This window comes from Castor canadensis, chromosome 5 (assembly GCF_047511655.1).
Source record: "Castor canadensis chromosome 5, mCasCan1.hap1v2, whole genome shotgun sequence".
NCBI classification, from domain to species: Eukaryota; Metazoa; Chordata; class Mammalia; order Rodentia; family Castoridae; genus Castor; species Castor canadensis.
This window is the reverse complement of record NC_133390.1, coordinates 181811411-181833695: the sequence shown is the minus strand read 5'-3', so window position 1 is coordinate 181833695 and position 22285 is coordinate 181811411. Positions and strand designations below refer to the sequence as shown.

The 22285-nt window shown below is 53.2% G+C and overlaps 2 protein-coding genes across 13 annotated transcripts in view; one reads left to right on the top strand and one right to left on the bottom strand.

Annotated features, from left to right (window-relative positions):
• Rtel1 (regulator of telomere elongation helicase 1) overlaps window positions 1-11678 on the bottom strand; it is a 41213-nt gene extending 29535 nt beyond the window's left edge. For 6 of the 12 annotated variants that reach the window (XM_074075149.1, XM_020161046.2, XM_020161043.2 and 3 more), the window contains exons 1-6: window positions 6761-6910; window positions 5844-6075; window positions 4825-5020; window positions 4369-4462; window positions 3815-3896; window positions 3558-3618 (exon numbers count right to left, since the gene is read on the bottom strand). In XM_074075149.1, the coding sequence (XP_073931250.1) occupies window positions 3558-3618; window positions 3815-3896; window positions 4369-4462; window positions 4825-5020; window positions 5844-5945 (535 nt within the window). In that variant the 5' untranslated portion in view covers window positions 5946-6075; window positions 6761-6910. The other 6 variants (XM_074075155.1, XM_074075154.1, XM_074075150.1 and 3 more) reach the window with 6 other exon arrangements.
• Window positions 11321-19307, top strand: Stmn3 (stathmin 3). Its single transcript, XM_020161005.2, has 5 exons — window positions 11321-11466; window positions 16406-16501; window positions 16754-16929; window positions 18361-18552; window positions 18939-19307. Exons 1-5 carry the CDS (start codon window positions 11448-11450, stop codon window positions 18996-18998), a joined length of 543 nt encoding a protein of 180 aa, XP_020016594.1. The 5' UTR covers window positions 11321-11447; the 3' UTR covers window positions 18999-19307.
• Window positions 19308-22285: the final 2978 nt, after the last annotated feature.

Genomic DNA, 22285 nt, shown 5'->3' with positions numbered 1-22285 from the left:
AGCCCAAGGGAGCCCTGTTCTGAATCCAGGAGGTGGACACCAGTCTGAAGCTAAGGGTAAATACCAAAGATAGACGCCAACACCTTCCTAAAGATGCCAAGCATCCCCTCCACCACTGGACATCCCAAGACAGGACAGGAATAGCCACACACCTTGCCTCCTGGAGCAGTGTGGAAAGAGCAGTCTAAAGCCTGGGAACCTGTCACTGAGGGCCACAGAGGATGTATCTGTGAGTAGTGCCACTCCCCCTAGCTTCCTGCCCATCAAAATGGACCCAGAGTTGTGACCAGGAAGAAAGCCTTATCTTCACAGAAGCTGGCACACTATAGGCTGAGGCAGGGCACAGGCAGTCGAGGGGAAGGGAAGAACACAGGATACCCAGGCACAGCCCACCCTGTGGCCAGTCCCATTCCTCAGGACAATAGCCCAGAAATGGGGCACCCATGCTACAAGACCCATAGCAGAAAGGACCTTAGTAGGACTGTCCTGCCCTAGCCTCAGCCTCCCTTGAGGAGCTAAAGACTGCCAACTTCTGGGTCCCATCCCCTGTGGGCAGGACCAGGGACCTCTCCTAACAAACACACCAGAGTCTTAGGGCAGCCATAAATGGAAAGCCTCCCCTCAGCTCCCAACTTGACTGTGCCTGTTTCATGCCCACCCATAGCAGGTGTCAGGCCCCCTCAAGGGTAGGATTAAGGCCCAGCCTTTAGCTGCGGCGAACAGAATACATACACACACACACACACACACACACACACACACACACACACACAAAACCAGTGGTGACCCCTCCCCAAATGCCCCCAGGGACAGCAGGACAGGCAGGGGAGGAATAATATATCCCTCAGCAGTGCCATAGCAACAGACCAGCCAATGAGCACGCGTTGCAGAAGAGAGCCGGCCTTCTATACTTTCTGGACAAAGCTGAGCAAGGGGGAGGAGGGAAGTGAAGAGGGAGGGAAGAGCAAGAAGGATAACAGGCATGCAGAGGGGCAAAAGACCCTGTCCCAAGTGACTCCTGGGTGGAGATGGTAGCCCTGTGCTATTGTCCTCCCACCTAGGTTCTAATGGGATGCCTACCAAGTAGCATTCCCAATCTTTACCTCCCTCTTCACTCACCAGCAACACATGCCTCCCCTTCCTCTTGGACCCCTCATGGGGCTGTAGCCCACTCCAAAGACAGCCAGGGCTGGCCGGCTGCTGGAGACATAATTTCACAGCCTGCCAGAGCAGCAAGGACATGGAGGTTCACAGTTAAGCAACCTTCCAAAAAGCTAAGAGTAAGAGAGTCAAAGCCAAGTGGGGGCTAGTCTGCAGCTCTTAGGATCTAGCCCAAGAGGCCCGGGGCAGAGACATAAATATACGCAACAGCTGTTAAGCCAGCTGGAACAACTTCTCTGCCACAGGGAGCCTAGGCTATAGGACATGTGCTCCTACTCTAGTGAGGCCTCCACTGTTTTGCCAAAAACTCCCTTCAGCCATCAGGGCCCATGCAGGTGAAGGACAGTGCTCAAGGGTAAGGGCTAGAGCACAGCATCAGCTTACAGGGCCCAAAGTGCTGACCCACGCAGTGTGGAACACTGGCTGGGGCTACTCCCGCTCCCATAGGAACTTCACCAGGGCCCTCTAACACAACTCAACAGGCAACTGCAGGCCACCTTCTTTGCTAGGGCTGTGGACGCTGGAGGCAGCCAGGATGGGACAGGAGGGATGACTGCATTAAATAAGCACGGGTCAAGAGCTAGATGAGGTCAGACGCCAGTAGCTCATGCTTTTAATCCTAGCTACTAAGGAGGAAGAGATCAGGAGGATCGTGATTCAAAGCCAGTTCTGGCAAATAGTTTGCGAGATCCTATCTCAAAACACACCTTCAGCTGGGCTGGTGGAGTGGCTCAAATGGTAGGGCACCTGCCTAGCGGGTGTGAAACCCTGAGTTCAAACCTCAGTACCACCAACCAAAAAAAAACCTGCTTCAGAGCAACCCAACATCCACAGGCTGACACAAGTGGAAGAAACCACAAGGGGCAGTGGGCAATCTCCCACGAGGGGATGCAATCAGTGGTCACATGCCAGAGAACTGTCCCTGCCCAAGGACACTTCAGACAGGATTGGTATTTCCTGTATACACCCTCCCTCCTGCTTTCCAAAGGCCTCTCCTACATGGGCCTGGGGACACTAGTAGGTGCCAGTAATACAGGAAAAGGATGACCATTGCGAGTTTCCAAGCAGCCCATTTGGTGACCTGACTCAGACTCTCAGCATCTGAATTACTGAGATCAAAGGAGGCTCATGGACCCTAGAGATGCACAGCCACTTCTCTGGATGGCCCAACATGTGGACAATCACACTAAGGTAACTAAGGGTCCTCACAAAAAGCACAGCAAGCAAGAAGATAATGAGGAACATGTTCCCAGGACTAGGGTCCATGTGGCAGAGCCATGCTCCATCCCATATCTTCAAGAGGCAGAGAATAGGGACATCTGGTGCTGGGTGATAGAGGACAACCTCTGTCCTGACCACCACTGGCAGCTCCAGAGGCCTCAGCTCTGGTTTGCTAAGCATACAACAAACATCACAGCAGACAGCAGCCCTCAAACCACCAATGCCTTGTAATGTACCAAGACCATGTAATCTCAGCTCTCACACCAGTGTTAGAAGCAAAGTTTCAACCCTGAAACAGAAGAAACCCTGGAAACAGAACTCTGGCCCTACAGAAGTTTGAGCCTCTCAGCCATGTGGCTGGAACTATAGATGGGTGACCCCTCAGATTATAGGAAACTGTGAGGGACACCACTGCCACTGTCTCTGGGTACCTGTGATGAGTCCCCAGAACCCTCAACAGACATGTGGTGGGAAGGTAATGATGTGGAAAAAGAGCACTTGGGCTAGCCTCCTGCCTTCCACCCTTCAAGGGCCATGGGAGCCTGTAGTTACCAGGGCCAGCAATTGTCACTAACCCTAAACTCACTCACTGACCCTATGTGTGGATGAAGCCATCTAAGAGCCACCCCAAGCCAGACTCAAGGACTCAGCAGTCACACTCAGGGCTGTGGTTTGTCAGAGCAAAGTCAACAAAGGGAAAAGACACATGGGCAAAGTCAGCAGAAGGCAGGTGCTTAACTCCTCAGCTATAAGCCAAAACATCACCTGTGGAAGACTGTTAGCTGAGAAACTCACAGGAGACAAGGTGACACACTCTTATGGGGACTAGTCACCTGCTGTCTGATGTACACCAGGCTCCCAGAGGGAAACCGGGTGCTCTGCATACCTGTCTGCACAAATGGGTTAGGTGTAGTGTCCTTTTCTCCTGGGATGAGAGCCCTCCCTAAATGCAAGTCCCCAGACACCAGCCAATGGTCAGCAGCCAGCAGGTCTTTGTCAGGCTGCTGGATGAGCTTGTCTGTATGTAAGAAGACAGTGCCCAGGCACATGAACATACTGGCTGTCTTACAGGTAAGCAAGCAGGCTGTGGTCTATTGAACCTGAGGCTGCACATGCTTCATCCCAGCTGTGCTGCACACCCACCAGCAGGAGCAGCTTCAAGGGGCTGCACTTACCTTCTACGTTATTGTAGAAATGACAGGAGCGACTCGCCACCTTCTTGCGACACAAGTGAATCTACAGGAAGGGGAAAGTACACACCGGGGTGGCTGAGAAATGGTCCACCCACCTTCCACCCTTATCCCCCCTTCCCTGTGCACTCTAAGCCTTGGCCCAGCTCAGCAGGAGGCACAGGGTCAAAAAAGGGTCAGCATCTGCTGGAGCACCATCTATCCAACAGAACCATCTAGATGGGAAGCCCCCAGGAGCTCACCTGCATGTGGTTACTCTCCTGCTTCTTCACCTCAGGGTGAATGCACAGCTGCTCCCGGGAGCCCAGCACACATATCCTGGGCCTGGCAAAGAGAGAACTGAGGGGTCAAGGGTAAGCTCCCCTCAGTACACACAGCCTGCAGAGTGGCTCAGCACCATGAGCTATGTGGAGACACATGGGAAATTTGGCAGGTAGATAAAGTGGCTGAAATGTGGCCTAGTCTTGGTTGGGGTGGGAGGTATGGGAATCAAAACTGGACAAAGCAATCCGCTGTCCAGGACACCAAGACTCAGCTCGAATCTGGTAAAGGGCAGATCATCCTCCCTTCAGGAGCAATGCTGCCCTTGAGGGGCCAATGCTGACCTCACAAGGAGTCCAAGACAATATAAGCTCAAAGCTGCTTTCTTACAAGTAGTGTGCATCAGAGTTCAGCCAGCCTTTGTTCACCTCCTGCTGACTACACACACATATGCACTGCAGGCAGCGGACCCAGCTCCCTATTACCAACCCATTCTCTGGATAATCCTGAGGCAGGTGTGAACCTACTGACTCACCGGTAGGAGGTGTTCCGAAGCTCACTGATGACTTGTGTGAGCTGCGAGTGGGTCCTGGAGGCGTAGATGATCTTTGGGATATCTGTATAGCAAGCTGCCGGGCACAAGGAAGAGTGAAGGGTGGTTTTGAGGCAGTATCCTAACATCCGTTTACACAGGCAGCACTGCGCAAACAGCACTGCGCAAACAGCACTGTGCAAACAGCACTGTGCCTGTGTAAACGGATGCAAGGATGTCATAAACCTGACACGAGCATAGGCTGAGCAGATGCCTAACCTTAATCCCAGAAAAAAACCGACCATAGGTCTATACCCAGGATGCTAAGAAATGATATAAGGGTACAAAATTCTCCTTGCTCAACTCTAAAGAAGACAGAAGCAGCCCAGTGGACTGGCCCTGCACTTGCTCCAACCCTTCCCTACAATCTCCATAAATAAGGCCAGGAGGTAGGGTCACCTATGGAGTCTCCCTCAGCAGCATTATTCCCCCAGGATGACAAGGCCTGATTGAGGAAAAGCTCCCCTTGCACCCTCTCAGCAATCTTGCGGGCAGAAATGGCGTCTCGGAGGTGTTCGCGCCAGGCCAAGGTGCTGCAGAGGAGGCAGAGCGTCTTCCCTGTGCCTGTGGGGCTCTCCAGAATGCCATTCTCTTTCTGAATGGGGTCAAGAACAGGGGTAGGGAAAAACGAGGAGACATGAAGCCACCCAATCCACCCAAGACAAGTACAACAAACAGTGGGATAGTTCTTCCAGATAGAAACTCATCCTCAGGTGGCGAAAGCCCAATGGGATGTGAATTAATCCACACACTCTTGCCCTAAAAGCCACAGGTTAAGTTAGCACTCATTTACAAGCAATTTGCAGAGCATTACCCAAAATGCAGCAGTATTTTTCAGCCTAATATAAATAGTAAGATGACTAATTAGGTGTCAAGTCTCAAAATAGGAAACTGTTTTGCAGTTCTGGATCCAGGCGCTCACCCTGTCCTATCTGAACAGAATCTGATGTCCTACATATGAGTTCTCAAATGTGAGCCTGAGCAGAAAACTCAGGGAGGGGGTGAGTTGGGTGCAGAGTGCACCCAAGAAACCAAAAAGAAAGTGACCTGCTTCCCTGGACCTCCTTACACATCTCTGAAATTCAGAGACCTTTCAAAGTGAGGGCTGGGCATCCCTGTCCCTCTACGTGTAAACACTTCCTCCAGACCCTCAAATGGTAGCTACTCCTCATCAACTGGCCTCAGCTCAAATGCCACAAACTCAGAGGTCTCCAAGACACTCCCAGAGCTATCACCATATAAAATTATCTCTTTTGTTCACTTGATACAGTCTCTCCTAACCCACCTAGAAGCCCTACTGATGATAGAATGCAGGGTCTGACTGGAATGGATTGGAACAGAGATACATAGGAACCTTGCTGAAATGCCACCCCCACCAACTGCTCCCTGAACAAATGCCTCGGGCTCTGCAGCTTTACCTTCTGAAGACATTCCAGGACCTTGCTCATGTACTCCTGTTGACATTGGTAGGGCTGGAAAGGGAAATCCACCGTCACACCATTCAGGACTAACTTGGGCATATCAGCCGTTCTCAGAAGGGCACAGAGGTGAGCTGAGATGCAAATTGTTTGGGTCCCTTGTGAACATTTCAGGATCTCAGCCACTCCTGCATGTAGGACTGGGACATAGTGTTGCTGTCGGCAGGAATCCCTACAGCACAGACATGAGGAAGACAACAAGACTGTTGTAGACAAGCCGGTTCACCAGTCATTTCAGAATGTTCCTTCCATAGAGATCAAAAGGCAAACCTGTTATACCCTATCACAAGGAACCTAGGGAGGTGAAGATGCCAAGTGAGTGAGCCTTGCCTGGATCTTTTGACCCAAACAACTCCATCCTACTCTGGAAGAGGCCAGTCGCCTCACAGAAACAAAATCCAGGCAGGCAGACTACACGTGCAGACTTCATGTGTGACTTCCATAAGAGACGTGAGGGAGGCTGAAACCCTAGCAGCACTCCTCTGGGCCTGGGCTGCAGAACAGTGTTGCTCCTCTAGCCCTTCCTGGCCAGGAGCCATTCCCGGTCCTCCGTAGGTGGGCACCCAGGTGCAAAGGTCATCCTGGGATGCAAATCCGTGCAACCCTCAGCAACCTCTCCGGGCCTCGATTTCGACTACAAACTGAGACCAACAAGCGAGAAACCTCCTCCTAGCGCCAGCCCAGCAAAGCACTCCGGATGCGCACGCGCGGGCGCAGGAGCCCGCAGCTTCTGCAGGCTGCGGTCACGCGCGGGGACTGCCGGGAGCCGGAGCTCAAGACTACGCCCCCGCCCTCCCGACGCTCGGACAAAGTAAACAACTGCAGGACCTCCGCGACTCCCAGCTCACTTGTCTTGCCTTTCAGAATCCCGGCTGTGCAGGAAACCCGCCAACTCCTGGGGAGGAACCGTCCCCGCGCTCTCCGCGTCAGCTGACTTTGGATTTCGCGGGCTAAGATGCGCGGTTGCCGCTATTCACGCTGCACTTCCGCCCCCACTTCCGGTCCGCTGCTTGGCGCTCCGGGAGGAAACCATTCCTCAGTCTTGGGGGCCCGTCTAGCTGAGCAGCCCTATGGCTGGTCCCATCGCTTCCTCTTACTTTGATGACAACCACTACGACCTGTCTCGGCCGGGCCACCGCAGTTCGCCACATAACTTTACGGGCTACTCGCTTTCCCGTGGGTCTTGCCCTCTCCTAGAAAGAGGCATCTTTTTACGGCTGGAATCTGAGCCTGCCATAAAATCTGCAAATGGTTGTCCCCTGCCCAAGATTCGCGCCTTTACTGTCCTCCAGTGGTCAGAGCAGGTCCTTCTGAATCCCCAGCATCTAGCACAAAGGGCACCCCGGAGAGGGGCCAGCGTGGTCCTTGAGCCAGCCTGGAGTCAGAGACATTTGTCTCAGGCAACCCCAGCTTGTCCCGAAAGGTCAAGAAGAAGTTGATGCTGCAGTGGCTGCACTCTGGAGTCAATGCTTGTTTCAGAGCTTCTCTTTGGATGTCTTAACGTTCAGATGTGTTTTGCTTATGGTAGGTGTGTCCTTATGCTCCTTCTATGCTTGGGACAGTCCCTGACACCCTGGCACACGTCCTATGCACTTGTTTTTGTCTATCTCAGACACTTTCAACTTTTCAAGTGAGTTAGAGAAGATGTGATAGCCACATACATTTGAGTGGGCACCAAGCCTGGTTTCAGTACCATCTGTGTATGCATTGACCATTTATGTGCCTGATAATCTTTGAGATAAATTCTTTCATTATCCATCCTTCACATGTGTGGAAAAGAGCATAGAATGGTTAGTGTATTGCCCAAAGCCTGTGGAGGAGCAACCACCTCACACCAACCATCACCTGAGAGCATGGGTTTTGGCCACCAAGAGACATAAGGAAGAAGAGGCCAGGACCCAGCGACCCTGCAACTTCCTGAGCTAGGAGTGGAGCTGAGGACTCCCAAGACGCTGAGCTGATTTGTGAGTTGCCTGGATTGATTCAGGGCCACAGCATAGTTGAGGCTCTAAGGCAGCCCACATAGCCTCCTATGAATTTAAAGCCATTCTACTGGACCTAACCTGAAAGAGGAGGGGATGGGGAAACTGAGACTGACCACAGAAAGTCTCACTCAGCAGGCACAGGGATCTGGACCAAGTCAGCAAACTGGAATTGAATGTCTGCTCCAGCAGACCTTGGAGGGGCTCTCAGTGTAGACAGAATGCCAACTGGATCGCAAGATAGAGGTGAACCAGGACTAGGTTACCAACTGTGATGAGTGTAAGAAAGGGAGATATTATGGAGGGGGCTGCTTTGACTAGAGGCCCAAGAAGTCTTCCCTTCAGACCAGCTTGGCAACAGAAAGAGAAAAGTCACGTCCCTTGGCACTGAGAGAGTCTGAAAGGTGTCTGGGTGTGAGGAGCTCAAAGGAGCCAATGAGGCTAGAGCAAGGAGAGGAGGTGAGTGTAAGAGCCACAGCTCATCCAGAAGTAAAATAATGCCTGCCTTGAGGTGTGTGCACTTGGAGAAGACTGTAATGGAAGGAAGTTTGCATCTGGCTCCAAGGGCCTGCTCATTGTTGGCTGTTGCAGGGAGTTCTTCACAACCTGGGACTGCCAGGACTCCTATATCTGTGCTCTGTCCTCTTATTGCTTATATATTCCCTGCCCCGCCACATAGTAAACACAACAGAAGTTTGTTGAATATCTGAGTGTCCTTCTGAGGTACACAGCTGGAGGCCTTTACTGGAGGCCAGGGTTAGTTTCAGGAGACCCATGTGGGGGGTCTAATCTATAAACTCACAGTTCATAATAAACATGTTTGAAACAGCTGCTCATGAACTTTCTGCAGCTGACCTTGGTGAGAAGTCAAAATCTGCTCCAAGGACTGGTACCATCCTTGGATGTACTGGAACATTCAGTAAATTTACTATGCACGCTGTGTACACCTATTATGTGCCTGGCACTATGCCAGGGGTTATCAACAGAGCTGGTCCCCAGTGTCCAGACAAGGACACACAGATTCAAGAGAGCACGTGCCAGCCTGGCGCTGGTGGCTCACACCTATAATTCTAGCTACTCAGGAGGAAAAGATCAGGAGAATCATGGTTCAAAGCCAGCTCAGACAAATAGTTCACAAGACCCTAGCTCAAAAATACCCAACACAAAAAAAGGGACTGGCAGAGTAGCTCAAGTGTTAGAGTGCCTGCCTAGCAAGTATAAGGCCCTGAGTTCAAACTCCAGTGCTGACCACAAAGAAAAAGAGAGAGAGAGAGAGAGAGAGAGATCATACCAAAGGTGAGTCTGAGACAGTACAGTCCCTTGAGCCTGGCTGGATGAATGCTACCTCCATCCATAAGAGAAGACTGGAGGGATAAGACGGAATTGCTCCTCTTGATTCCAGCACCTGAGCTCCAGCACCTGCAGCTGCAAGGATACTGACAGTACCTGGCTATATACAGCTGCAGTGACTTCTCCAGGGGACATGGTTGCTTCCTCTAGTCTCAACATCACTGTTAGAACAGCTTTGTGTGCTTCGTCCCTCTTCCAACTCCCTCCCAGGGCTGAGTTCCAATGAATGGTGTACACCCAGAAACAACTCTGTGTGTCTGCATCAGTTTGATGTGTCTGCATTACAAATTTTCACCACACAGCAAGCAGCTCAAGACAACTTCTGTGTATCAGCTCACAACTCTTAATATCCCAAGGCTGAAATCAGGCTGTCAGCTGTACTGAGTTCTGTCTGGAGGCTTAGAAGGCAAGCCTGCTTCCAAGCTCATTCATGTTGGCAGAATTCACTTCCTTGTGATTGTAGTACTGAGATCTTGCTGGCTGCAGCTGAGAAGCAGCTCTCATATCCCTGCCATTTGGCCCCTCATCTCAGCAACAGAGAATCTTCCTTGTCTTGAGCTTCTTTCACCATTAGGGAAAACACTGCTTTTAAAGAGATCCTGTAATTAGGTCAGGCCCACCAGATGATATTCCTTCATAAAATCTTCTGTGCCATACAATGCAACCTAACCCTGAACACAGGCCTGGTGTGGTGGCTCACGCCTGTAATCCTAGCTACTTAGGAGGCAGAGATCAGGAGGATTGTGGTTTGAAGCCAGCCCAGGCAAATATTTCCATGAGACCCTATCTCAAAAAAACCCATCACAAAAAAGGGCTTGTGGAGTGGCTCAAGATGTAGGCCCTAAGTTCAAGCCCCAGTACCACAAAAACAAACAAAGAAACAAACAAAAAAACTAATCCTGAATATCAAATCCGACTACTTGCCTAGCAAATGCAAGGCTCTTAGTTCAAACTCCAGTTCTTCAAAATAATAATAATAAAAGAAAGTTGACCACTAAATCCCGGGGATGATGCCAGGCATGCACATGGGGCAGGAGTCTGGGGGCTGGATGAAGTTGTCCTAACACCCTGTTGGGCTTGCTCCAGGCCGACCTGGGCCTTAGGCTTGCTCCTGACTTTTGCCTTTTTGAGTTGTCTCATTTCTCTGCAAGTCTTCTGAGGAGCCCCAGGGTTTTACTCCTGGCCTTATGAGCTAATTTCTGTGTAGCAAGCCCTTTTCCTCTTGACTTCAGTGGCTCCATTCCTGAAACAGGAGTGACACTCCACCTATGTGCCACACAGAACAGGTGCTCCCTGCCAAGTGCACACACTCAGCTCTGCCACATCTCCTCTCCTCTACCTTCTGGTATTGTCATTTCATCTTATATCCAAGAAGCACAGGTCCAGAGAGGTCAGAAACTTGCCCTCCATCAAATAGATGGTGGTGTGGCTCAAGCAGTAGAATGCTTGTGTTGCAAGCACAAAGCCCTGAGTTCAAAACCCAGTCTCACCACCACCACCACCCCTTTCCACCTCCCACCCCTGACCCCCACCTCACCTCACCCCACTCCTGCACACTTAAAAAAAATAAAAGAGAATCTCAGAGCTGGGCTTGGACTTGCCTTTGTATCACTTCAAAGCCCTTGTTTTCTAGGCTTCACCCCCGCCCCCCCCCCGGCCCCGTTGTCCTCTTCTTTGCCCAAAACCTGGCCATCCAGAGAAAATACCCCTGAGAGCCCATCCAGGCCAGTGTCCACCTCCCCCGGACAATGAAATCCCTTCTTTCAGCATAGACCTGGACTCAGTGACCCAGCTTCCAGCAGCCTCTGTCAAGAGCTCTGCTACTAAACCCTGACTATGGGACTTGCCTTCCAGCCTTGCCTCTGGCCCACCCATTCTGGGGAATGGAGGTTATCTCCACATCCCCCAAACAAAGCCAAGTTAGGGGAAAGAACCATGGTTGTCGGAGGATGGAGGATGAGCATGAACGGCTACTGCGTCTCTTCTCTCTCCTTTTCCTCCCCTCCCACCAGCCTCCCTCTTTGACGGCTGTAGCCCGGCTCACTGCTTTCTCTCTCTCTCCCCCTCCCTCCCTCCATCCCTCTCTCCCTCCCCCTCCCGCCGCGCCCTCCCTCGCTCCCTCCCCTCCCCGGCACTGCAGCATTTGCCGACTGCAGCTCCAGCCGCCGCCCGCATCTCTCTGGCCTCCGCAGCCACAGCCGCCGCCAGCACCATGGCCAGCACCATGTCCGGTAGGCGCCGGGGCCCCGGGCTTCCTGGGGCGGCGATGGGTCTGGAAGCAGAGGCCATTGTCTGAGCAAAGGCCTCGCCCAACGCAGGGACCCGATACCGACTCGATTTTCCTGTGTCGGACCTTGCGCATTGCGAGGCTGGTCCGGACCTGCAAGAGCTGGGGGTCCGGGGTCCGCAGCGCTGCGGGACGCCGGGCAGAAGCCGCGCCCTGGGCTGCAGCCCGGTGGAGCAGTCGGGCGCCGGGGCGCATTGCCCCTTCGCGCGCCGCGGTGCCAGGCCGGGGTGCGCAGGGTGGCTCCGCGGACCCGGGCAGTAAGCGCACCCGCAGTGTGCGTGGGAAGGTCCCCCGAGGCGCCCGCGACCTCAGATTTCCGTCCCACTACGCCTTCGCGGAGGACCAGGGGAGAGGGCGGGACCCTTTGCAGGAGCCCCAGCCGGGCCCGGCCGACCCCAGTGGCCCCAATGGCGGGCAGGGGCCAGCTCAAGCCTAGGAGCGAGGGGGAGGGGGCCGCACTCGCCCTTCACGTGGCCATCACCCACCACAACCACTGTGGGCTCCGGGACTACCCTCCGTGACGCCAGGGCCACCTGCTCTGGTCAGAAAAGCCACCGCCCTTTGGGCCGAGGGGTTTGGGTGGGGGAGGGGCTGCTGCCATTTCCAAACCTTTAATGGCTGGGAGGGGTCTGCTCTCGAAGGCAGCCACCCCATCCCCCCATCCCTCACCAAGTGCGGAGCTCTGGCGGAGGGGGTTGACACCGAGAGGATATTGGATGCCCGGGAGCTGCCGCTCGAACCCCCCGCCAACCCAGGGCTCAGCAACACCTCACACTGGACGCCCTGCCCTAGCCAGCTTCACCTTTTTTTCTCAGTGCCTGCAATGGCAGGGCGGGCGGCACCCTACCTCCATTCCATCAGCCCCTCAGTCCAAGAACCGCACTCTTTCCGCCCTCCGCCCTGGGGGCGGATCTCCACTGTCAACTACCTGACTCAGTTGGTTCTCCCTCCCGGTTCTCCCACGCACCTGCTTTGGCCTCTGGTGCAAACTCTGCCCCCCAACCCCCATTGCGTGTCCTGCCGTAATCCCGCTCCTAGGCCCGGAGGACTTCTGTATCTGTCCAGAAGGGGACCACGTGCCACTGACTACCCGTCTTCTGATCCTGTTTGGGAGTCTTGTCCATCTGGGTTTCATCCACATCCCACCCAGATATTGGGACAAGTTAAGGGCAGAATGAGATACCCCTGGTCCCTGAGGGCAGCTCTGTCCTTCCCATGGCCAGGAGCTGCCCCCCCAGACTCTCTCCCCCACTGAGGCCTGGCCACAAATCTGAGCCCACTGACAGGTACCTGAGCCTTCTTCCCCTTAAGGTGTGGCAACATGGGCTTCTACTGAGCCTTACTTTGGAAGACTTGGCATCACTTGTCTTTTACTTGTCTTTTGTTGTCCACTTGTTCCTTGAGCTTTCTTAGACACTGGCTCAGATTCAGCTCCTTATAAAACTTGGAGTCTAACTTTGAGCTGTGGGGCCTTGTCCAAGCTACTTAATCTTTCAGATCCTCAGTTTTCCCATGTGGGGAGACATGCACTGTAAACTCCAGCTGCAAAAATACAGGTTCAACCTCCTGCCTCATTCTGTGGCCCCACCCTCTACCTGCCCCATGCCAGGCTTCCTCTTGTTCTTTCTTTCTCTCTCTCTCTCTCTCTCTCCCCCCCCCTCCAAAGTTTGCCAGTTCCTCACTTACTGTCTGGTCCCCTCCAACCTGCTCTGCCTCCTGCAGCCAGATCACAGAGCAGGCCTCACTCCCAGACTCTTCCTGTGGACACCAATACCATTTGCTCCTTGAGGACCATTCTTCTGGGAAGGAAGCTCCTTGTGGGCCATCAGCCTGGGAGAAACCAAACCAGGGACTCTCCATGACACGAGATGCTGAGGTGTGTCCATGTCTGCAGCTACAGGACATGGTACCTCACTTTCCAGTTGGACATTTGTTCCCTGAGCTATGACTTGAGAGAACTCTGATCTATGTCACTCCCCACCCCCATCCTTTTCTTCTCTCCTGATAATGCAGGTGCTTATATTGCTCATACTGGCATCAATTCCCAAATCCCTGCCTGCCTCCCCTATGCTGAGGTGACAGTTATCTGGAAGGGAAGCCTCCTAAGTGCTGTGCTTAAACTTGTTCTTCGTCTAAAATGAATCTGCAGCAACTTTCCTTGTGAACATTTCAGGCACAAACAGGGCTTCTGAGCAGATGTCAGGCCCCAGGTTCCTGGCCTGTAAGGCAAACCCACTCAGGGTTTTGGATGAGTGATGAGGAAGAATCTGAAAGTTCAGGATTGGGAGGCTAGGGTCTGTTGACAAGAAGGTGGAGAGGTCAGAACTAGAGAGGCCAAGTCCCCTATTTCTTGGCCTCTCCCAGACCCCAGGTCTGTCCTGCCCTAGCCCAGACCCTCTCTTACCCCTGCCCTCCTGTCACCTCCTGACTACAGGCCTGGCCACCCCTGGCTTCTCTGGATGCCCTCTATGTCTCCTGACCTGATGTTGCTAAACAGCTGGCTCTTAAACCATCTAACTCTTCATGGCCATTGCCTGGAACATGCCCCTCTCCTCTGCCTTCTTTGTTGAATTAATCTTTAACAACACAAATTATTCATGAATAGATTTTGCTTGTGAAAAAATAAAACTTGACAAGTCTGACCAAACTCCCTTTTCAGGCTTCCCTCCTCCTGATCTCCCCCCTAAACTGCCCCCTCTGTCTACCTCTCTCCCCAGGCTCCTGAAGACAATGACCAAGACATGTGGCTTCTTCACCACAGAGGTTCTCCCTTGTGCTGGCCCACGCTGGGATTCCTCCCTATAGGGATCAGGGAATTTAGGTCAAATAAGAGCACTCTCTGTACTAGTTGTGGGAGGACCCAGCACACAATGAATGGTTTGATCATTTCTGCCTTGGTCCTGTTTTTACACTAACTCTTTTCCCCATTTCATGTCAAAGAAATTTAAAGCATCATCTTGTGTGAAACCTGACCAGAAAGTTTCTCGTCTATCTAAATGCTTGTCCAAGTTCTTGTCCATCCCCTCGAAAAAAACGCTGGCAGATAATCAAGCATTTAAGCTGGATTCCCTCTTCTAAAAGTGTCTCCCTGGAGATCTGGGCCTATTTTTCTAGCTGGGGAGGTTGCTGCATGTATCTCAAAGGCCCCTAATTTTGGGGAGCTGCCAACATGGCAGGAGGAACACAGACTACCTAGAACTGCACTTTGAGGAATGTTGCTCATGTCACCCAGAAAGCTGAGCCCCAGTGTCATCTCTGTGGAATGGAGTAACTGTATTGGGCCCACAAGATTCTTGGGCATTACTGAAACAGTGGGCGCACATGTCTACTATGGAGTTGGCTCACAGCAAATGGACTGTGATGTGAACAGCTAGATTATTTCCATTCTAAGAGTGAGTGTCTCTCCTTTCCCATAACGGGTCAGAATCAGTTACCAGGCTCACTTCCTTATCTGGTTGAGTAGTAGGGACATAGGGACACTGGCTGGTGAGCACTTGATCTAGAAGAGCAAGTGGTGGGCCATGGTGCTAAATGGACAGCTCCTGTCTTTTTGTCCTTGGCCCTGGGGCCCAAGCCTATCCAGAAGGGCAGTGAGTGTGTATCTGGCAAGGGCCTAGTTTCACCTCAGGGTAGCCACATGACCCTCAGGGTAAATAGGGGGTGGGGAAACAGTAGGGTCTGAGGGCTTCACCCAAGTCTACAGCTCAAAAAGTACTGCTCAGCTAGGTACAGTGGCATATGCCACTAGTCCCTTGGGAGGCCTAAGCAGGAGGATCACATGAGCCCTGGAGTTCAAGGCCAGCCTGGAAACATAGCAAGATGAAGGAATGGTGGAAGGATCTGTCACTGTGCTGGCCCCAGGTTAATTTTGTCTGCCTGAGCTGGAGAGAAGGAGAGAAAGAGATGGAGGAAGTACCCCAGGGGAGGTGAGAGTCAGACAGATACACAGCAATACATAATCACAGAGAGGTACACTCAGAGAAAGAGACAGTCAGAGGAATGTGACCAGAGATATAGAAAAACACAAAGACAATGACAGAGTCAGATAGAAGTCAAATAGAAATGTCTTATTCTGTTCAGACTGATATTTCAAAATACTTTAGACTGGGTAGCTTCAAAACAAAAGAAATTTGTCACAATCCTGGAGACTGGAAGGTTAAGGTCAAGATGCTGGCAGATTCAGTAGTTGTCTGGTAAGGGCTGCTTCCTGATTCATAGAAGTAGTCTCACATGCTGGAAGGTCGGAGGGAGCTCACAGGATCCTATTTTGGGAGGGCACAAACCCCATCCAGCAGGGCTTCACCCTCATGACCTACTCACTTCCCAACACCATCACAGATGGGTTAGAATTTCAATATGTGGATTTCAGGAGGACATAAACATTCATACCACAGCAGGCAGGGAGAAACATAGAGAAAGAGGAAAAGATGAGAAAAGCCAGGCATAGTGGTACATGCTTGTAATCCCAGTACTTGGGAGGCAGAGGCAGGAGGATTGAGAGTTTGAGGCCAGCCTGGGCTACATAACGAGTTCCAAGCCAGCCTGGGCTACTAAGGTCTCACAACTGTCTCAAAACAAACAAACAAATATAAAAAACAATGTAGAGAAACGAGACAGACAGAAAACCCAAGAACAAATGCTGGGGTGGGGAGATGGACGGGAGAGAGATTAAGAGACAGAAGCAGAGACAAACCAGGGAGGGAGGTACCCTGCATCAAATTCCAGAGCCGAAGGAGAGTCAGAGGTGTGGATACACATCAGGACAGACAGCTCTGTGTCTCACAGGGAGACACTCTAGAGGCGGTGAGAGAGATGAAAAAAAGAGACTAGGTAGACTAGGGTTCAGGTAATGGTACCTGCTCACCCTGGCCTCACACCCACAGCCTACAAGGAGAAGATGAAGGAGCTGTCCGTGCTGTCACTCATCTGTTCCTGCTTCTACTCACAGCCTCACCCCAACACCATCTACCAGTATGGGGGTGAGTGTACCCATATTGCTGCTGGTTCTGCTTGGCCAGGGCCTGCGCACTGACCTCTCCTGCCTCTTGTGGCCTCTGTGAAGGCTGTGGCTTCTGCAGGGGATGGTTCTGGGAGGAAGGGGCCAGGCTTGGGAGTTCTGCATGAGCAGTCACACCCCTTCCTCAGTCCTTGACTGCTGGGAGCAGGCCCCTCACCCTGCTCCCATCCTCTAGCCAGGCCTCCTGAGGCCCCCATCTGGTCTTACCCTGCAGACATGGAGGTGAAGCAGCTGGACAAGCGGGCCTCTGGCCAGAGCTTCGAGGTCATCCTCAAGTCCCCTTCTGACTTGTCCCCGGAGAGTCCCATGCTCTCCTCTCCCCCCAAGAGGAAGGATACCTCCCTGGAGGAGCTGCAGAAGAGGCTGGAGGCAGCTGAGGAGCGAAGGAAGGCAAGGAACCCCTCACAAGGAGTCCTGGCAAAGGTGGCCAGGAGGCCTTGCTGGGTGATGATGGACAGGTGCCCATCCCTGCCTGGGACCAAGATGCTCCAGGCCCTCTGCTTGGGCAGGACATCGGGCTGGGGAGTGCCCAGTTCATGATTCCTTGGACATCCTGAGAGAGTGGAGTGAGATGGGGGAAAGGATGCCAAGATGGTGCCAGACAGAGGAAGACAGGAACCATACACCCTTGGTCATGGTGGGGAATCAAGTCATGTTCCCCAGGAGGGGCCCTGGAGACATAAGGTTGGGGTTGGCACTCTTTTTAGGGAAGGGGAGTGAGAAGGACCTCACATTTGAGACTCTAAGCTGGAGCCCATTGAGAAGTTCAGTGGGGTGCTGGGAGAAGAGGCTGCGGGCTCCAGGCCCACTTCACACTCCTTCTCCTCACAGCGGCCCCTTTGAGACTGAAAAACAGGGAGCAGATGGAATCTGAGAAGTGAAGTCCTGAAGCTCAAGCCCACTGGACAGCCCACTCAGTCCTAGTGCAGCAAGGCCTAGGTTCAGCAGGACTCAGGCTCAGCAGGGTTAATCCTAAGACTAGAGCATGTGTGGGGACCCAGCAGTGTTCAGAAGGAGGCCTAGCCCAGGATGGCTAATTACCCCTGGGAGCCTGGCTCTCTGCTTTCCTCCCAGGGGTCAACAGACAGCCCTTCCTCCAGCAGGGCAGGAGGACACTGTGGTGCCAGCAGTCCCATACTCCTCCCTGTTCCTTACCAGATCCCTGGGGACCTGTCACCATCACTGAGCATCTAATGAGCTAGGATTGGTGGTCTTCATCTACACCTGTTCTGAGTTCAGCAAGCCAAGTCTGAGGAAGATGGGAGGAGACACCGCAGCCCATAGTTCCTAACTTGCCCAGCTTCTTCAGCATTTCCAGGCTTTGGAGGGTCAGACACAGGACAGGGTCTGCCTTGCATAGGAGGTTCTCAGGCCAGCAAGGAGAGGGACAGCTCTGGGGCCAAGGGCAACGCAAAAGGCAAGCCACTTTGGTTCATCTGGGACTGGAGAGGTCGCTCCACAGGCAGAACTTTCAGTACCAGAGCCCCAGAGGTTCTAGGGAAACCAGGACAGGGCGGGCAGGACAATGTAGACCGGAGGTTTTAGGACCTACGTGGGTGAGCATCAGGGCAGAGCAGGACAGTGTAGGCCCGAGGTCTTAGGTGGGCACTGGGCAGAACAGGACATGTGCGTGGGTAGGGGCTGTCAGATGGGGAGCGGAGGAGGGACAGAGTCCGACTGCCAAGCCTGGAGATGGTTGAGGGCGTCTCCAAGGCAGGTCCTGGAGACCAGGTCAGCACAGGTGACGGCTGGGCACGGGGCGGGAGGGGTTCGCGGGGGAGGGGTCTGGGTAGCGGCTCACGAGCCCCTGGTCCTGCGCAGACGCAGGAGGCGCAGGTCCTGAAGCAGCTGGCGGAGCGGCGCGAGCACGAGCGCGAAGTGCTGCACAAGGCGCTGGAGGAGAACAACAACTTCAGCCGCCTGGCGGAGGAGAAGCTCAACTATAAGATGGAACTCAGCAAGGAGATCCGCGAGGCGCACCTGGCGGCGCTGCGCGAGCGGCTGCGCGAAAAGGTGCGCGCGGGGGCGGGGCTTCATGGAGGTGGGGTGACTGTGGCCGGGGGCGCATCCGGGGCCCGGCACTGCGTCGCAGGCTGCTTTTTTGGTATTTATTGGGCGCACTCGTTCTGGTGGGACAGTCAATAATCATAACAAATGGGTACATTAATGAAATTTGAAGTGCATCCCAGAGACCAACTCCTGGAGGTGGTGGAGCTGCTTCTAGTTGGGGGTCAAGGAGCTCCCCCTTCCCGCTCAGAGCCCTGTCCTTTGGCCGGGTCACTGCGCACTCTCCTGGAAGTGCCCGAGTGTGAGGACACCTGCAAGTTCCCCGAGTCACAATGTACCTGGAGTCAGCCGCGTTCTCGGCCACATTCTCAAGCCCCCTGCTTGTTCTCCAGGAGCTGCATGCGGCTGAGGTGCGCAGGAACAAGGAGCAGCGGGAGGAGATGTCCGGCTAAGGGGCACTGGATCTGGCAGCGACAAGAACACATTCGGGATTTGGTTTTGTTTTGTTCAGTTCTGTCTAGGTGCAACTTTTGTTCCTGCTCCGATTCCCTCCCTGGCACCCCCAGCTTCATGCTTCTTTTCGCACTCTGAGCTGTCCGGTCTTTGTAGCGTGTCTGACAGTGGGCTCTCCCTGGAGGAGTCCCCTGGGTGCAAGATATGGTCCCCCAGTTCAGACACCAGGTCAGGTGTGTCTGGGTCCCTTCTTGGCGGCCCTCTTAGTGAATGTGTTGGCAACCTTAATAAATCTAGTGGCAGTAGCACGAACGTTCTTATGTTTGGTTGTCTGGTCAGGGACCAGCTGCCTGCAGATTCTGTTACTGCAAGGGTCAGGGTTCCCAGGCCTGTCCAGGGTAACTTACACATGAGGGCATGTCCCCCACTCTGCCAACTGGCAAGGACAACAGTATCTGTCTTTCTTTCCATGAGGGAGGAGCTCCACACGGGACAGGGGGCTGAGGACCCCAGGGCAGGTGGGTCCCACTCTCCCTGTCACTGTGTGTAGCTGGCCCTGGAGCCTGTGTGCAGCAGAGCTTCACACAGAGTGTGAAAGAGTGGTGGGTGGGCCACAGCACTCTTTCATGTGGTTGCATAGGGATCCTCTGAGGCCACCTGGCCTGAGTAGCAGCACCCTAGGCGAGTCTTAGAGCCTGTGGTCATTGCACTGGGGCCACAGTGGGGCTGGGGTAGAGACAGGGAAGGGTGTGATCCCACCTAAGTCTGCCAGGGTGCAGACATTCTCCACTGAGGACCCTTGAGCTGTGTCTAGAGTTGTGGGCAGCCTGAACACCCCCTGCTGCCCCCACCCACTCAGAAGTATAAACCTTTGGAAAAAATCGTAGCCCTGGCACTGTGTGGCATAGTCCCAGTGCTCCTGCCCCTCAAGGATTTACAGTCACCTTTACAAGACCTCATCCTTGGAACCCTTTGGAGTCTTGTCCCCTTCCTCTTGCCCTCTGCTCAGATTCAATAATTCTCCTGGATACTGAACTTCCAGGCTTGCTTCCTGGTAGGTGTGGCCAGGTGTGTGAGAGTGGCAGCCACAGTACCTCTGGGAGTTCTTTAGGGAGGACCAGCTGCCTGAAAATTCTGATACTGCAAGGGTCAGGGTTTCCAAGCCTGTCCAGGGTACCTACACCCCATCCACCCTGGGATTCCTTACCAGAAGGTGGGAAGCCTGGCTCTAGGCCTGTCCTGCTAACAACTTCCTAGGCTGGGTCCTTTTCCTGACATCAGCCCAGGGGTTTCCAGATGCCCAGTGCTGGCCTTTGTTACCTGTGTGGACATGGGGGGTATTACCTGTCTGTGCCACTGCAGTACCCTCCCCTCTTCTCCATGTCAGCCCCACCCCACAGCTGAGTGCCAGGAGCAGGATCCCTGCTGACCTGCTTGGAGTAACGTATGAGGACAACATACAATGTGTTCTTTCATGACCCAGAGCCATGACCCCAGAAACCAGGTTACTGTAGCCCCCCAGTACCCTCTGCTTCCATCAGACAGAAAACTCTTGAAAGCATTGTGGATGGTCTCCAGGGTCCAGCCAGAGAGCATGGGTGGAGAATGATCCCTGTAGAGGGTCAGGGGAATCAGGTACCTACCATACCTCTCCTTGTCCCCACACGATAGCCTCAGGAAGGAACAAGCCAGGATTGGAACCCTGTGGTGCCCACATGTGGCTTTTGTGGAACTCAGAAGGGGAAGAGGAAAGGGAACTGAAAGTGAATTTCTTCTTGAGGATGGCAGCTTTCCCGTAGGTGAATCCTGGTATAACATGCATCCACATAGTGAATTTAAAAGTTACATCAAGTGAACAAAGAAAAAAACCCTGTATGTTTAGAAATGGCTGCACTGCCCAGTGTGTGTCCTGTATTCGTTGGGCCAGGGAACCATCTGAGCTCACTGTCTATGAGCAGTGTTTGCACTGATATGACTCCAGATGGATACCAGTTTAAATCTTGTTTATAACAAGATGATTCAGGGTTATGAATTGTTTTGATGACAATGGTGGCTTTAAGAAATGAGCATGCAAATGCCACAGGAGCCCACTTCCCTCTCTGAAGCCATGGGTGGGGAGGGGTCAGGCTACTTCTGTGAGTGGGGTGGGCCAAGAACATGGATGCTGTTGGGGCCACCCCTGCTCCCTCGAGGGACTTCCTTTTGGCACAGGACTCTAATGGCCAACTGCTGCTGAGGAGAGAACAGGGTCTGAAGTCTAAGTCCAAATGAGTCTTTAGATTCTAGGCTTTTGGTCTTCCTGGGATGGGGTAGCTGGTAGGCCTTGGGAGTGTGCCACATAGCTCTGTGGACTTGTTCCCATTCTCCATCATACAGCTGTTGTTCACAGTCACAGGTCTGAACCCAGGGTGGGGCCTAGAGTAACAGAGAATAAGGAGACAGACATCCGGATTCACCTTGAGGACCTGTCTGTCCCCCAGGACCCAAACAGATGCTGAAGTGCCCACTGGGGACACTTTGCTAAGCGGAACACAATTTAGCAGGTCCACGGTGCCTCTGCTCAGACTCATGTGTGGGCCTTCTGCCCAGACATTGGAAAGGTACCTACTTCCAATCACCTGGAAAGAGCTGGGGAAGTCCTGGTGACCCCCAGGTGCAATATCATATCCAGTTATATCACCTCTCCATCTTCTGCCCCAGGGAAACTGAGTCAATCAGAATGCAGGACACAGCAGAGAGACATCAAAAGCATGCAGGAGAGAAGAGTGGCAGGGAGTCAAGGAGGTTTACTGGGAGTATTTTATGAGGAGGAGTCTGCCTGGGCACCTGGTATATGTGCACCCCAGATAAGCACCTGGGCCCCTGGCACCATAGAAGACCAGACTGATCACAGGCCAGGGCTTCTTAGTTCTTTCAGGGAGCGGGCCTGGTAAAACAAACAGGTAGTGGCAGATGGTGTCTGTGACAGTTACCACTCGAGCCTCCAATGTCAGGTGGAGATGGGGATCCTTCGAACTGACCACACTTTTCCTTAAAAGAGAGCAAAAGCTATGTGGGGCTTCTTTGAACGCTGGTCACAGCAGTATGAACCATCCATTGCTGTGTCACATATCACTCCCAATAGCAGCTCCAAATATAAACATCACTCATGTTTCCTTAAGGCAGGATGCAGGAGCCAAATGGCTCCGGCTCAGTCTCTCATGAGGCTACAGTGGAATGTCACCAAAGGCTTCCGTTATCCTGAGGCTGGCCTGGGGCTGAGGACCCCTTCAAAGAAGGTCAGCTC

Bases quoted from the DNA above. Each gene is read 5' to 3' on its own strand.
- Stmn3 (XM_020161005.2), top strand. The intron at 16,930-18,360 runs GCAAGGAACCCC...GGTCCTGCGCAG, and splicing joins CAGCTGAGGAGCGAAGGAAG to ACGCAGGAGGCGCAGGTCCT. The intron at 18,553-18,938 runs GTGCGCGCGGGG...CTTGTTCTCCAG, and splicing joins GCGAGCGGCTGCGCGAAAAG to GAGCTGCATGCGGCTGAGGT.